The sequence below is a fragment of the Pteropus medius genome, unplaced genomic scaffold (assembly GCF_902729225.1).
Source record: "Pteropus medius unplaced genomic scaffold, Ma_sr-lr_union100, whole genome shotgun sequence".
NCBI lineage: Eukaryota > Metazoa > Chordata > Mammalia > Chiroptera > Pteropodidae > Pteropus > Pteropus medius.
In genome coordinates, this window is record NW_024346667.1 from 17,948,729 (window position 1) to 17,966,264 (window position 17,536).

The 17,536-nt window shown below is 33.5% G+C and overlaps 1 protein-coding gene across 2 annotated transcripts; it reads left to right on the forward strand.

The window, feature by feature from the left end:
• Positions 1–1,218: 1,218 nt before the first annotated feature.
• ADAMDEC1 (ADAM like decysin 1) lies at positions 1,219–16,597 on the forward strand. 2 transcript variants are annotated; one of them, XM_039876347.1, is made up of 14 exons: positions 1,219–1,374; positions 3,152–3,275; positions 4,281–4,352; positions 5,079–5,157; positions 6,576–6,652; positions 7,813–7,999; positions 8,225–8,287; positions 9,023–9,094; positions 9,374–9,543; positions 9,908–9,989; positions 10,656–10,786; positions 11,535–11,712; positions 14,453–14,538; positions 16,127–16,597. In XM_039876347.1, the coding sequence occupies exons 1-14, from the start codon at positions 1,326–1,328 to the stop codon at positions 16,131–16,133; spliced, it is 1,377 nt and encodes a 458-aa protein (XP_039732281.1). In that variant the 5' UTR covers positions 1,219–1,325; the 3' UTR covers positions 16,134–16,597. The 2 variants fall into 2 exon arrangements, with proteins under 2 accessions (XP_039732281.1, XP_039732280.1); XM_039876346.1 differs by lacking the exon at positions 1,219–1,374 and having other exon boundaries at positions 2,733–3,275.
• The last annotated feature ends 939 nt before the right edge of the window (positions 16,598–17,536 follow it).

Sequence of the window (17,536 nt, forward strand, 5' to 3'; positions counted from 1 at the left end):
AAAATGTAACTGACTCAAAATTACATAGAACATCAACAACAACAACAACAACTTAGAAATAGAGAGGTAACCATAAAACTTACAACTAGATGCTAACAAATTCCCAAATATATCAGTAAAAATATGCTCAGTAGTTAAAGAGATGTTTTTAGATTGGGAAAACTCTATAAGTGGAAATGTAATTTGGCACTAATCCTTTACCTTTTTAAACTAAATAATACCATTTCTAGTAACTTATCAAAAAAAAATAAGAAATACAATCAAAGATATATACAGAGTGATACATAACGTATCATACAAAGCAAAATTCCAAAGTTATTAAAATAACATCTTAATATTCAACATGAAAATACTTATGTCATAAAGCCATGGGAAAAAAATAGGTTCCCCAAACCCTTTTTACAATAAGAGCTAAAATTAATAAAATTTAATTTTCTTTTATTTTTCATCTTTTATTAATGCATAGAAATGAGATAAAATAAATTATCAAAATGTTAACAGAAGTCATTTTTTGATGTTGGGGCATTGGGTGATCAAGTTTTGGTATTTATGACCATGAAAATGTGTTATTTTTGTAATTAGAAAAATATAGTTATTTTCCTCCAGTAGAGCTCATAGAAGTACACTTCGAATATATTTTATATGCAATATTGTTTCTTTGAGACTAAGAGAATTTACATTTGTACATTTCTTTATAGTTCCATGTGTGTACATGCATGTGTGTGTGTTATTTTACATGAATTTTATAAAAAGTTTGAGGTAGGTATTGCTATCATCATCCCCTTTTTACAGAAAAAAGAGACTGAGAGTCAGAGAGATTATAATATGCTAGCTTGTAAGACTTTGCATGGTACTTGTTTTATAGATGTTTGTTCTCTGTGCCAATTAATTTCTCAAAATATGTACAGACCACTCATATATTTTCTAACTTTGTAGATCAATTTCTGTAAGGTTACTGACCAGGAATAGTGATGTATGCAAATATATTCATGGTCATCTAAGTCCAGTTGTACTTTCCCTCTGTTGTAGGAACACCAGGCCAAACAGATGTCCAGAAACAATTCCTTAGCAGGCTGTAACCACAGACATAAACACCTCTCATCAATGAGGAAGGAACATTCTTATGATCTTGACACTGCAGTTACTTGGAAATTTCCCAACACCATTAGGAAACATTCCCCAATCTCAAAAATAAGGTTTGAGAATTTTATTTCTCAACTTGTAAAAAGAAGTAGGGGGAAGATAAAACTAGAAGATAAATAGCTGGAGAGACCACCTCTTCATGCTGTGTGGGACTTCTCAGCCAGCTACCTGCAGTCGCCAACATGTCTTTGGTCCTGCTTTCTGTCATCTGGCTCATCGTACAAACTGAAGGTAAGCACTAATGTGTTGACATTTTATATAAAAGTCAAATTATTTAATGCATTTTTTAAAGTAACCTTAAGAAAGTGACATGCTTGCATGACAGTCCAGGCATTGCGATTGGCCTAATAATTTAGTTAAGATGTCTCTGAAATTTTATCCCTCATTCAATAATTCTGTAAGTGCTATGTGCTATAATTTTATTTTCTAAAACACACAGACCCTAATGACACCAGAAAATTACCTTCCAGGCTAAAATTCAAGAATTTTCTAACCATCTCCAATGTTACCTTGAATAGAATTGATACTTTCTACCCCATAAAAAGACAGTCATTTATCTGAGGACACAATTTATCCAAAGGTTGCACTAGGGTGGATGACAAGGATGGCTCTTAAGTAAAATCAGAGTTAAGTTAGACAGCATTGCATTATTATACAAAATTGAAAATTAATTGACAACCAAATAGTACTAGAATTGGGACTAAAAATTATTAAAATTTACTTTAATATCAGTCCCACAATTCTTTCCACTTAACGAGATTCGTATTCTTTTTTGATAAAGAACTTTTAGTAATATATTTATAAATTTCTTTTTTTTTATATGTAATGAATCCTTCTTAGGCCAGCATCACAGCAGAACTTTGGGGGCTGACTAAAAGAGATTTTTTGCTTTAGTATTTCCTTTTAGTTTCTCCACATCAGTCAGGTATAGAATTGCTTGGTGTTCTGAAGGTCACACTGAGTGTCACACTGAGTGGGAAATTGTCTCCAAGCAGAGACACCGATCTATGGAAATGAGAACATTTAAATATGAGACAGACCTTGTATGGATGATTGAACAATTAAAAGAAAAAATGGATAAAGTATATATCCATTTTACATATGCCATCTTCCTAGACTGGTGTTAAATAATTTACATATTTTATACTATTCAATTTTTATACCAACATTTATTTTAGATAAGTGAACTGAAAGAAAGGTAAAATGGCCTTTATAAGGTCATTTAGCTAGGAATTAAGGCCATATATTTTTGCTCCAATGTGAATTATTTTCCTATATGCAAGCAAAATAGAAAAATACCTATGCAATGCAATTTCAAGTGCATCAAGAACATTTAAACTATAGACAATTTTTTTACTTGTTCTCTGATGCTTTAAAATATTCCAACAGAGGATCACAAAAACTTTATTTCCTGTGAATCTAAAGTTTTCGTGGGCAAATTCCAATGAGAGAAAGAATATAATGTTTTATTGTTACACTGAGAAATAAAATAACATAGTAGAATCTTTCCTAAAGTATTGTCTGTACATAAAAATTTTGATTTTTGGAGGGTGAAGTAAGAGATTGCACCACAGAGAGAAAGAGAGAAAGAAAAATCAGAGATCTCTGAGAAAAATGAGAGAAAAATCCACAATTTTGAGGAGGACTATAGAGGAAGAAGAAACTGGATTACTATCGAGTATTTCCTGGCTCCCATAATCTTTATTCTAATCCAAGACATGCCTTTTCTGGGCATGGTGGCCCAGAGTTTACACATATTGGGAGATTATCTGAAGAACTGTGTTCATCATCATGATGTCTTTCCAGAATGGGGTGGGGAGAGAGTGGAGAGCAAAAATAAGTATCTGTTATTAAAATTTAAGTAGAAGGAAGAATTTGTTCTTCTTAATGTTTACCTTCTCCATGGGAATTCAGTCTTTGTGCCATTTCAACAAACCAGCCCAACCAAAACCAAAAACAAAACAAAATCTTTTCAATATTTATATCAATATTATCTCTCTTTCTCTAGCAATAGCCATAAAGCAAACACCTGAATTAAAACTCTATGAAGTAGTTCATCCTAAAAAACTACACATTGTACAAAAAAGAGGGATACAAACCAACCAGACAGAGAAGCTTGCCAAAGAGGTAAGTGATGTGAATGACAGTAGGATTTTACAATTATCTTGAGACAATAAAGAGACTTTTAACTAATAGAAGTGATGTCACAGTCAACATCTTGTAGTTCTTATCGGGGTGATCACTTCTAGATTATATAAATGTCTAATAACTATATTGTATGCCTGAAACTAGTGTAATATTGCATCCCTGTAATTGAAAAAAGTATTATTAAAAAATGTAACAGTTTAGTCCTGAAGCTCATATATACATCTCCCCCTTCGTCCAGGAGAGACCATGGGATTTCTCAGAAAGCTTTTACAATTAAGCAGCAGAAAGAGAGTTAACTGCCCACTTAATCAGAAAGAATATAACGGTTTGAACATTTCTTTAAGGGTTTTCTTTTTTGGAGGGGGAGAGGGAGGAGGAGTACAGGACAGGCAGCCATTTTTGAAGAAGTTCTTTATCAAGTTCACTAAACTCATGTCTTCTCCTTACCCTTACCCCTGTCCCCTCAAAATTTTTTTGAATTTTGAATTTTTTGAATTGTCTTTTCCTTGGCCATTTTTTGTCTATAAAGGAGAATTCAACATTATCACATACAATGTTGCCAATATGTCCCTCATTTTATCATTTTACTTTATTTAATTCTTAGCAGATTTTTAGTTGGTTTTCTTTAATATATTTGGTTTGGTTTTAACAGGATAAAAATATATACCTTATTATTATCCCATTAGTGATTCATTAGGATACACAGGACTGTATACTGTACATTAGGCAAATGATTAGTCCCTAGCTTACATATTAGAGTTAGTTTAATCTTCCAGTATTACTACCATGTTATTGTCCTTTTTGGAAATCCAACTAAATATAAGACTTATGTTTTATTTTACATATATTAAGGGCATAAGAGAGCTGTTTTTATCTTACATATATTCATAATTATTCTATATAGACAACATATATCAGTATATTATAATAATTTTAGAAAGACTCAGAAACATAAAGTGATATTATAATATCATTAAATATTTTTAGGAATACGAACCTGAACTTCGGTATCAGATTATATTAAATGGAGAAGAAGTCATTCTTTGCTTACAAAAAATCAAGTAAGTTGTACTTCCTGAATGTTTAATCACTGGAATGTATTAAAAGAATATGGAAAAATAAGTCTTGAGACTCTGTAAGTGTGATATGAGGTAAAAGACATGAAGTTTAGATTATGCTAATATCTAAGACAGTTGATGCTTTTTTAGGAAAAAATATGCAAAGTGTATATGCATATTTTATATGCAAAGTGTAAAACAAAAAAAGAGCTTTTTTCCTTGATGCTTCTTGGAATTTACTAAAAATAGTTTTTACCCAGATAAGCTCAAACCTTTGATGTGACTTTCTATTACTTATAATAACATCTGTTCAAGGATCATTCAGGGCACACAGTCTTGAAATAGGTCCCAGGGAATGGGGCTCCCTCCAGTTCTGTAACTGTCAGTAAAGTTCTCTCTGGACTCAATGGTCCTTGATGCACCCTTCAGAGACAGTGTGGAGGCTATGTTCTTGGTGTAAAGAATCTCAAAATAACCCATTTGAAGATAGAGAATCTGCAGCTAAATAGTAGCTGAGGGCATTTCTTTCCTCAGATCCAATAGGTATAGCTAATGCTTTGATTTGCATTTTCAGCAGCAGAGTTCCAATGTCAGAAAAGGATCTATGAGTCAGAATGTCAGCTCATTCTCATTATAGATATTATCATTCCTTTAGCTCTGGAGGTCATGTCAAGAACATGCGTCTTTAGTACCACAGCGAGTGTATCATGCAACTTTCTGCCTCCACAGGCATCTCCTGGGGCCAGGCTACACTGAAACACATTACTCACCCAGAGGAGAGAAGATCACCTCAAGCCCTCAGAACGTGGTAGGTGGGATCTTCTTGAGATCCGCCACTGACATGATAAGATTCATAGGTCCAAGAACAACTTTAAAACATTTTTAAGAACTTCAAAACAAGGTGCTCATCTATGACCAATGAGACAACAGATTAAAAAATCAAAGTCAGCTTTTTCAAAAGGTAAGAGGCTTTCAGATATTACATTTTTAGGAGCAACCGAAAGTCCACTTTTCCCTAGGCCATCTTATCAATAGATTAGAAATAGTCTCCCTTATAGGTACTTGAAATATCATGTCACTATTTACTGTTTTCTGATGATACATGCATTTGTCCTGAGGCCAGTAATGAAATATCAATAATTTAATTAATATATCTGGTTAAACTACCACCCTATAGGTAATGCCAAGGCCTAGATATCAGACATAGAGAATCAAGGCCAAAGGAAGAGCAGAAAGAGAATACAAAAAGGCTTAATCATGGAGTGTTACCAAACTAAGTGAGTCTCTCAGAGCCACCCTCTGTGGCATTCTAAAAATGTATATCTGTGTAAAAAACAGTCTTCTGCCACAAAATGGCTCTTTGCTTCCTTCTCACATCAAAACTCTCATCTCATGACTATCTGGAATTTTGCTAACATTGACCTCCAAGGAAAGTATCTGATAAATTAATTCATGCTCAAGTGTGAATGGCTGATGATATTTTACTCTGATACCTTTTCCAACTCTTCTATTAGAGAATGTTTATGATAATATGGTTTCTTCCAAAAGAAAAGGAAAAAAACATGATAGAATTTCAGACTCTGAGACAAATCAGTTTATTTCGAACAAGAGGTTAGTTATTAGCTTTCTTAGATCATTCTAGACGAGTGACCCCCTAGTTTGCTTTTATGGAACACCTAACATGTCTGAATTTCTAGTTGTAGACAACTTCTCTGGGTTTTTGGTAGTTAAAAAAACAATTCAAGTGGTGAATGGGACCAGTTAATACGAGGGGCCCACAAGCAGTAGTGCAGCCTCTTGAGGACTCTAAAATTCAGAAAAGTGTGTACCCCATTTTATGGATATGTGATGGATAGTGTCTTAGGAACTCAGCACAAGAGAGTCAAATCTGAGAGCTCTTCAGAGTACTGGAGATCCCAGGGGAGCTGGCTACTTCTCAGATGCAGTGTCCACTTTCACCATGTGCCCACTTAGACTCAGTGCCCCTGGACTTTAGTGCACATTAGTGCCAGAAAGATAGCTCAGCCATCTAATACGGAGAGTTTCCATGTTCAGTTGGGGAGCAGTTACTAAAACCTTTGAGGTTCTCCTTATTTTCATTTCTGGGAACTGCTCTGGCCACAGCCACTCAAAGAATTTTCATATATATTCAAGATAACAGTGTTTACTGTTACTGTGATACATTTATTCTTGTAATTATTTTTTTTTTCTATTTCCCAACCTTAGGAACAGTGCTACTATAAAGGATATATCCTGAATGAAAAGAATTCTGTCGCCAGCATTAGTACTTGTAATGGGTTGAGGTAAGAACTACTCCTCAAAATATTAAACATTAAGCACCATTTTGTTACACAGAATGAGTCTTCCTGGACATAATGTCTTATTATCTTGGTAAAATTTCCTCCATCTATAAAATGCTGAATATATGTGGTTAACGTGAAGAATAAAATATCACTCTTGCAATCATTTCATAATCTGCTTCTCTAGTAGAATTCAGTCCTAAGAATAAACAAAATGCTATACTCTGGACCTCGATATCTGGATCCATTTCCACATTTATTCACCCCACTCCCAGAAAACATTCTTTTTTATTTTCTTAAGAATTCTACTCTGAAATTGAAATGGTGAAATGTAATTTTTTAAAGTTGTGTGCGTGTGTGCGTGCGTGCGTGTGTGTGGTACAAAGGTAGTTCTTGCCAATAAGGGAAGGTTTGGAAAGTTAAAAAAAAAAAAAGCACAAATAAGAAAATAATCACCATGAAATTTTACCTCTGTGATTTCTTATTAACATTTTATCATGTTCATCGGCTTGTATGCATATAGACAAATATATCTGATACACGGTTGAAATATGAAATAAAATACACATAATTGTTCTTTCAACATGGTTTATGCCATATGACATTATAAGCCTTTCCCATATTATAAAATACCTTCAGAGATGTAATTTTTAATGGTTGTGTTGGCTTCATAATATTCCATTATATGGATTCACTTTATATTTCTGAATTAATTTTCTTACTAAGAAGAGAAATTCTCTAAGCTACTGATTCCATACTGTTCCTTTGGCCAATTTGCTCGTTATTCTTTCTCTCCTCTGGGATTCTTAAAATCTACACACTCTTTTATTTTGTTTTCCATTTTATTCCTTGCCAAGAGATATTTGCTAAATGTATAAATAAACTATGGACAAATATTTATTGAGCTCATGCTGTAAATTTCAAATCCTTTGAGTAGCTTCATCTTAGTAATTCTTCACAATTCTCTGAGAAAATAATGTAAACTCTATTTTAGTATCGATAAATACTGATTGTAACTTATGTTAGCAAAAGTTAGCCAAAAGCCTATGAAGAAAAACTGTATGTATGAGCTTGGGATGGAGGAAGAGGTGTCACTCTATTTTGGTCAGTATATGTGACTCTGTGGCAGAGAATTCTCAAACATGAATCTCTGAATCTCACAGGGGATACTTCACACATCACGATCAAAGGTATATGATAAAGCCTCTGAAAAGCACAGACCAAGAAGAACATGCTGTCCTCGCAGATAACCAGGAGGAGCTAGACTCAGCTAATCACACCTGTGGTGTAAGAAATGTTGGCAAGAAACACGGCCTTATTCGAGCCTCTAGGTCACTCGAAAGCCCAGAGGTAAGTGTAGCATTCCGATGTCATATTTATTCAGCTGTCTCAGCGAAGATATATGACAGACTAGTGTGCTCAGCAATGACTGGTATAGATAAAGGTAAAGCCAGGATATTTACTTATCCTTCAATATAATTTCTCTCTGAAAAAAAAAAAAGAATCTTTTTGTAAGCTTTTTAATCTTTTAGGATGAAGATAATCATTAACAATGTTCTTTTACACTTTGTAAAGCAAGAAGACTTTCTTCAAGCTGAAAAATACATTGATCTCTTTTTGGTGCTGGATAATGCTTTCGTGAGTATGAATGTGTGTGCTTCTTGGCCAGCTAAGGCAGCTTTTAAGTTTTCTTATCAAGCAAACACAAGCTATAAACTATTCTAGCCTGTTCACCTGATTGTTTTCTCTGTTCTACATGCCTTGCCAGCAATAGTTTTCACTCACCCACTGCTTTAGAATCCATCTGCTACCAAAATATTCAGATATTGAAAATATACTTAAAATCAGATAACTACAGGAAGTCAACTACAATATTGAAAAACAAACCAAAAAAAGGAATGGGTTATTAAAATATTTTGTTAAATTTTTGCCGTATTTACTTTACAAATTCTACTTTGTATGTAAATATAAAGTAAATATAAAACTATACATACTTTACAAATTATATTTACATATACAAAAGCTGCTGGAATCTGTGATTCTAACTAGCAATTATCGCTTTGTAATCAAATTTTAATATTATTGAATTTGTTTAAAAACATCGACATTGTTAATTTGATTTATTCAGTGTAAAAATGAATAACACTGAAATTTTATATGAATGCTTAATTTTTCTTTAACCAAAAAATATTTACATCTTAAATAGAAACACAGACTTGAAACACAGAGTAGTATATAAGGTAGACATGGAATGAATAGACACTTGTTTACATTGATATATATAATTTTTCTCAACATGTAGACTTCTATGCCCCATCAGCTTCTCGCTTTAATTTGCTGTTTTAATTATAATTTGCATTTTGTATTTTACAGTATAACATATATAAGGGGAATCTAACTTTGATAAGAAGTTTTGTGTTTGATGTGATGAACCTACTCAATGTGGTAAGACATTTGTCCTGTAAACATGCGTTTCCACATGGGAGCCTGGGGCCTTCCTATGGTTTCACCAAATAAGGAGTTGGGAGGATCACAATGGCTTAACGTCAACGGTTTGGGGAAATTTAGCAGATAAGGATGAACATCAAGGTAAAATCAAAGGCAACTTCTAGGATTTCTGTTTTCAAAATGGGATATATTTATTTATCACTTGTGGTCAGCAAAGGATCAAAAACACTAAAGACATCTCAAAAATTTTTATGAAGAAAAATGCTCTTCCCACAGATTTATAACACCATAGATGTTCAAGTTGCCTTGGTTGGTATGGAAATATGGTCTGATGGTGATAAGATAAAGGTGGTACCCAACACAGGCATCACCTTTAACAACTTTGTGAACTGGCATCGTTCTAACCTGAGGAAAATGAAGGTCCATGACCATACTCAGCTACTCAGGTGAGCACACGCAGGCCAAGGCCAGGCATAGGAAGGCAGAGTGGATAGTTATTGTAAAGGTTTCTTGGTAGCGATTACTGTTCAATTATATCTCCCCCAATGAGTTGTCAGGGAGCCTGAAGTTCTACCACTAACAATTTACCTGTGAGATTATCGGAGACCCGTATCAGATCACTAAAATGGACTCTTGGATGTGGGATGACCATCTGTGGTCATTATAATGCTATAGAACTACAGAAGCTTTTCTGGGGCCTAGTGAATATAAAAAGGGTGGAGCAAACAAGGGAAATTTAAAACATAATTGGCCAAAACTAATGGTTCCTAAGACTCAGATCGTGACAATGTACCTGTAATTTTCACACAGTGGAATTGAATTCAGCAACCGACGTGTAGGAATGGCAGCCTCGAATTCCTTGTGCTCTCCATCTTCGGTTTCTGTTATAGAGGTTTGTAAACTTATAAACTTAAACTTATATCCTCTGCAAAGACCAACATAATGCCTTGTATAGAGTTAGGACAATGAACATTTGCTGAGGCAGTAAATAAAAGTAGAAATGAAACTACTAGTAGCCCATTATACTGAAGGTTCCTTGGATTGTGAAAAAGAATATTTCACTACATTTGTCTTCCTAGAAGGCTACCCACCTCACTTGGTGTTAGGGTGTAAGAACAGGAAGATCGGAAGAGAAAGAGAATACAAGTCCCCTCTGCGGTCTGAGCCAACTTCAAATTAATCATCCCCAGTATCGATGGCCAGAGAGCTCAGACAGGTGCATGTTGGTATGACATGGTCAAGCACTACCAATGTCATAGGCATTATTGCTACAGGTTTTGGTATCTTCGCATCCTACGAAGAATGTATTTACTTTAATTTAACCATGGTTTACAGAGAACTTATGATTAGTTCAGCAAATTTTTGATTGAGCACTGACTTGATGGTTGGATTCATGAGAGTCAATCATTTTAAATGTTTATTCAACATTTTACAATAACTGATGACAGGAAAAGGGACTAAATGACTATTTTTTATCTGTCAAACTACTGAACATTGGCAACAGTTAAGAATTAACTGAATAAAAAAAGAAGTAATAGATGTTTCTATTTTTTTTCAGGCTAAAAAAAAGAAAAATGTGGCTCTTGTAGGAGTGATGTCACATGAGTTGGGTCATGTCCTAGGTATGCCTGATGTTCCGTTTTACACCAAGTGTCCTTCTGGGAGTTGTGTGATGAATCAATATCTGAGGTGAGACCTTGTCATCCAAGAATTCAGATATAGTCTATACAGTTTTTTTTTTTTTACCAAGGGCTGCATATCCCATTAATTCACCCTCCAGCCTCTTGATGCACAAGTTTTACCAGCTATCAGGGCTCATTATTTAAAATGTCCAAAAAATACCAAAATAGAGCTTAAGTATGATGACCATGTTATTTTAACTTAAAATAATTTTAACTTTAAATAATATATTTTCTAAAAATATTTATCTAATTAAGATGATGACAATTATCCCTATTGCCAATCAATCAATCCTTTTGTCATGTTATTACTAATTACCTTCCAATGCTGAACATTTTGTAAGGACTTGGGATTTAAAAAAAGGAATAAAACATACCTTGCTCTTGCAATACTCATGAATAGGAAAAGAAATATGTTCATAGAAACTCTAAGTCTGCAATTATGTCCTTTCACTAGTTTATTGTTATTATCACTTACCTCTCAGTCTCTTAATGATAACAAATGGCGAAGCTCATCAGTGCTGCCAATTAGAGAGTGCTGAATCCATGCAGGAATTTAAATTCTTCCAGCTCTACAACTGAGTGTCTAGGAAAACGGTTTTCCAACCAGCCTGGTAGGCATGCTCTGTCGCCTTCCACAGTGCAGTCCTAAACAGAAACTAAATTTGGAATTTCTACTGAACCAGGTAATAATGTTAGACAAGTTAGATTCCCACAGTCATTTATCATGGTATTTATGATTTTTCTTCTGGACACAGTTCAAAATTCCCAAAAGATTTCAGTACATCCTGCCGCTCAAGTTTTGAAAGATACATTTCATCTCAAAAACCAAAGTGCCTGCTGCAAGCACCAATTCCTGCAAATATAATAACAAAGCCAGTGTGTGGGAACCAACTTCTGGAAGTGGGAGAAGAATGTGACTGTGGCTTTCCTAAGGTTTGAAAATATTCACGGTTTAAAATACTTATTAGAGAGTGATTATGGCATGTTTCCTTTTTCTTTTTTTAAAAAATGTTCTTTTGAAAATTCTGAAGACACAAGTTTGGTATTATAGTAAACGGTAGACTTGCATATGTATTTTTGGCACTGATTTTTGTCGTCTTTTGAAAGGCATTTCAAAAGCCAGGATATGCTTATGGCATGACTGTATGAAGTTCAATGTAAAGAAGTAAATCATTATCTACAACATGTCACTTATGATTTTTCCTAGGTATATTAGTCAGAAATTCCTGAATCACATAAAGGCATAATTGATCATCAGTTGAGCAATAATAATTACAGATCAAGAAATTAATTCTCTCCATAGAGAGAGTTGGTCATCTCTCATCAAGCCAATGTGTAAACCAGGCAGTAAATAAAACGGAAGAGAAAAAAAAAATTACATGCACCTGTAGAAAATGGGTTACTAACACAGAGCATATAATTCTGCTAATATTTATAAAATCTGAACCCTTCAAGGCACCAGTGTACTCTAAAGAATCTTTCTGATGGAATATTTGCTAGCAACCCCGTACTAAGTTTTTAAGAGAGCATTCTATTTTCTTAGCAATTTTCATTTACTTTTAAGACCAACAAAAGGCTAATATTTGAAGAGATATTCTATGTGTCAATCTGCAAAATGCTTTTATATACATCATTTCTTTTATTACTCACAACAAACTGACAGAATAGGTTTTGTTTTCATCCCAATTTAGAGAAGAAGCAGTGAGACTCAGAAAAGTTAAAGAGCTAGTTCCAATGATAAAAAGCTGGTAATGGGTGAAACCCACTGCAACCCAAGATTTATCCATTACTTTAAGAGGCTCTATTAAAAAGAGGAAAGCATATAATCTCTCTGTGCTTCAGTTTATTTAGAAATTCCAAGCTGTTTAATTATATTAGAAGATTACTATTATAACTTAATCTTTTATGAAGAATATTGCCAATAATTATTATAAGATAGAATTTTAGAAATGATTTGATACTTTATAATAAATTAAACGTAAGTTTATCTCATTCTTTCTTGATCATTTATTGGGTGGAAACAGTTGAAGTTGTTCATAATCTTAGGTACTTTTAATTTCAGCAGGCAAATGCCATACATAGCTTATATACTTTAGAGTATCCTTTAGCAAATAATCCAGTTTCCCATGATCTAATATGCCATTTTATTATTTTTATGTACAGATATAGGTCTTTTTTTAGGTTTTTAAAATGATCATTCTATGTGTCTAGATATTATAACACAAACATTATATGTTTTTAATAATTGTAATTATACAATGCATTTTAATATCTTTAATGGTAACTCTCTTCATCGACATACAATTTTTTTTTTCATAATTTACATAGCAATTCTTTAGCATTAATGCTTCCATATAACTCGTAGTATTTTTTTTTTTTTTGCCCAAAAATACAATTGAGAGTCTGAATGAAATACATTAAATTCATATTTCACTCTGGAGGCCACTACCATGTTCACAATATTAAGCATGGTCTTAAAAGACAATTTGCTTTGGAAGTCTCTCAGGAAAATTATGTATAAAGTTCTTCATGTGATTCTGGCACATTTTGAAATCTTATTCTGAAATATTTTATATGTATACATTTTTGCTATTACTATATGTAGGTTTTCTTTATTTTAAGTTCTAATTTATTATTGCTTTTTATGTTATTTGATTATTATCTTAATCAGCTAGCTATCTTAGTGACTCGCCCACTATTTTTTTGAGTTGATCCTCTATTTATTCCAGGTCAAGAATTTTATCACATACAAATAATGGAACGTGATTTATACTTCCCAATTATTACACTTTTATATTTTTTTCTTGTCTCATAGCACTGGTCAGAATTTCCATACAAATATAGACTATAAATAATTCTTATTTCTTATTTTATTGGATATGCCTTTGCTATTAGATAGATTTTTTTATCATGATGATTCATAATTTTGTTTATAATTTGTTTATATATGCCTAAAAAATTCAATAAAGGCCACTGAGTTTTTACCAACTGATTTTTTCCCATCTATCACAATAATGGTTGTTTTTTCCCCTTAGTCTCCTAATATGATGGATTATATTACTTTATTCTGTACAGTTGAGACACCCTTGCATTTTTGGTAAACAAACAAACAAACAAACAAAAGAATGCTGCATAGTTGTAATGAAGAGTTATTATATGAATAAAGTGGTATTTTACTAATATTTTCAAGTTTTTACATTTATATTCATAAACGTAAATTGTATATGTATGTGTGTGTGTGTGTGTGTGTGTGTGTGTGTGTGTGTGTGTGTGTATTCATTACCAGTTCTCATTATCAGAATTATGCAGGCTTGGTAAAATGAAGATTTAAAATATTTTTTCCTCTATGTTCAAACAGTTTTAATAGTATAGAAATATTCTCCCTTAAGGTTTTAAATTAATTTACATGTATTAATTTACATGTATTATAGGCCAAATTTATTTGAGGTGGTTCTTGAGTAACTCTATTTCTGGCTTTTTGAGAAGTCGTTTTCATTACTCCTAACATTTTTTTTCTTATTATTAACTTGGTCATTTCCACTGCAATTTGTAAAGCAGAGTAATTGAGTTCAAAAACTAACATTGTATTGCCATCTTGTACCAACATTGCATGTACCTAGTCTACACGGGAAAACAATGCTGAACCCACTTTCCTATTGTCTGTGCTTTAAAGGAATGCAGGAATGCTTGCTGTGAGGCCAGGACCTGCAAGTTAAAGCCGGAAGCTGACTGTAGAGAAAATACTCTTAACGATATCACGTGAGACCTTGAGCTTTTGTCTTTGCTGTCAAATATTTTCTCACTTTTATTTCAGATTTGAGAAAGATGTGCCACTGTGTTCTGTAATACATTTGAAAAGAAATTTTTAAAATGACACAATTTCAGAAAGGAAAACAAAAATCATTATAAATATAAATTACTCAAGGTTGTATGTATACTAATATGCTAATGAGAAAATGGCTAATTTGTCATCTGGGAGATTATAACTGCTGAAATCTGCACTAAAAATTGTATAGATTTCTGTTAGGTAGTGATGACTTTAATAGGAACTAAGATAAGAGAAAGAAAAGTTTGTTTTTAAAAAGGTTTGATTGTTGAGCAAATTTTATTCATGGTTAAGAGCTGATACTTGTAGAGCAAGGTAGTCAGGAAATCAATAACATGTAAGAACACATTATAAGATTTGATTGTTTTATTCCTTTTTTATTTTACTAAAATTTTTATTTTATTTTTAATTGTTTATTTTTATTAAAAGTTAACATACAATATTATATTAATTTCAGGTGTACAACATAGTGATGCAACATTTATATACAATGTGATCTCGCGATAAATCTAGTCTGGCATCCTGTAAAGTTATTACAGTATTATTGACTATAGTCCCTATGCTGTACATACATTATTATCCACGGGCTTATTTATTTTATTACTGGAAGTTTGCACCTCTTAGTCCCCTTCGAACAAACAAAACAAAACAGAAACGGACTCGTAGATACAGAGAACAAACTGATGGTCGCCAGAGGGGAAGGGGATGGAGAAATATGAACAAAACTGTATTCCTTTTAGACTGTTTCAGTAAACTATAATTGACATTTTTTGTGTGTGTTTTATACAATCCTCTATGAATTGGGCTAGGGAACCCATTTGCATTGAATATGGTATTCATTTCAGTGAAAAATATTCTTTGAATTTAAAAATGGTAATAACAACAACAAATCATAAGTAGGGGAAAGACTCAGGATACATTATATGGAAGCAGTTATCTCTACTCCTATTTCCTGAATATTTTCTAGGATTGAAACTGGAGAGAGGTTATAAAGGGAACAATTGATTCAAACACCATTGACTATCACTCTCTCAGGAAGAGACCAGCAAGGTCATAGACAAGGAACACTGCTCATTTATTTATAAGGCACCACTCACACAGCTGATACCCTGGTAGGATCCATTCTGCAGGAAATTCTAGAAACTGTGCCCATCTTCTAATTCTGTCACAGAGACTGGAGCACAGCATCTCAAAAAATATCCATTCAACTCTTTAGGGGCTTGGAATTATAGGTGGGCAAACCCCATTACTGGGAAAGATTAGTGATTTTGTATCATGGAAGGAAAATTGGACCTGGCCTCAGGAAACTTTAATTCTTTTCTTAGTTCTGCCCAAAATGAGCTGAGGGACTTTAAGCCAAGTTATGTAATTAGTTTTCTAACCTGTGAAATGGAGGTAATGATATTGTCTCTCAGTAGGGTTGTTAGTATTATTTAAACTCTATAAATGTTATCATTATTACATAACATTTTATAATTCATATTAACCATGGTTTCCAAACTTTTTTTTCCTTTTGACCAGAGAGTGAATGAAAAAATCTACTTCACTGAGCTGCTACCTGCCAGGACAAGAATCAAGAAATCTAAACATACTGGATTCTTGTGTATTTTTGCCTTTGCACTTAGATGTATTTTGCTTTTCATTTGTCATTATCCTTTCTATATTTTTTCCAGTCCAGCCAATAGGTGAATAGATGTGCTTAGAGAAGTTGCCCGTTTTCTAAGACCTGATCTACAGTATATTTTTAAGGATCATGAAGCTATCGCTTAGCTCTGCTCTTTGCAAAACAAATTAGCTCTAGACCAAAATACTTTAAAATGTACGGCTGAATTACATGCAGAGTTACTCCAGGCTTGTAAAACTACAAATGACTTTTATTTTAACCCCATTTTCATTTTATCAGTTATAGCCCATGAAAAAAATAAAATCACTTGCTAAGTGAAGCCTTTAGTTCATGCGTTATTACTTCTCTGTCTTTTACTGGCTATGCTCTTAGAAGTGTGGTACTTTTCTATACCATATCAAGACTTATTAAATATAAACATTTTGATTTTATCGTGTATAATCCTTTCACCATCACATGTAATATTAATATTGAGAAGTCTGCATTCCTTACATTTTAACTCAACCATCAAGGAATGCTTTATTCATCTATTGATTTAATGAATCGTAATGTTAATGAATAAAAACACAATTTGGGGGGGATTTTCTGCATGGTCATTTTCAAAAATCAGTATTTTTAAGCTCTGTTGTAGGTCTGTGCTAGGTGTGGAAATGAGGGAAAAAAGTCACATCTTTTAATGCTTAAAATGAAATGACTTGAAGCCAGTCACACAAGAGGACTAGATTTCTCTCTGAGGTTTCTTTCTCTAAATACTTTTTAACAATTACTCACAAAAATTACTCAGATTTCCAGTGATGCTTGTGCTGGGAGACTGGGAACTTAGACACACTTCAAAAACTTGGGCTTTGAAAGGAACGGCTTTCATGAAAGCCCCAACTGCTGGTCTTGGCTGCCTCCCGCTTCCTTGTGTCACTGTTAATGGTGGGTTTGGCCCTCTACCAGTGTCACCACGGGAACTGCATGTCAGAAGTCCCTGACAGACAATATTTTATCAATATCTCTGCTGTCCATGGGTCTGATACAAACTTCCAGCCAATTTCTCCAAGGAAAAAGCATTTCTTTAAACATGTTCCCCCCCCGCCCACAATTCCCACCACTTCATGCTCCGGTAGAGGCTTCTTATAGTAAAACTGCCTGAGCTGCAAAGGTTATAGCTAGTGATAGGCTGCAGACAGCGAGTCCTGGCTCGTGAGTGCCAATGGCTCAGTCTTTTGGAATGTTATGAGCTGGTTTGAAACACAGCCATTACTGAAAATCAACCTGCATAGATTTACAATTAAATAAATTATATTAAAACCTATGTTAGA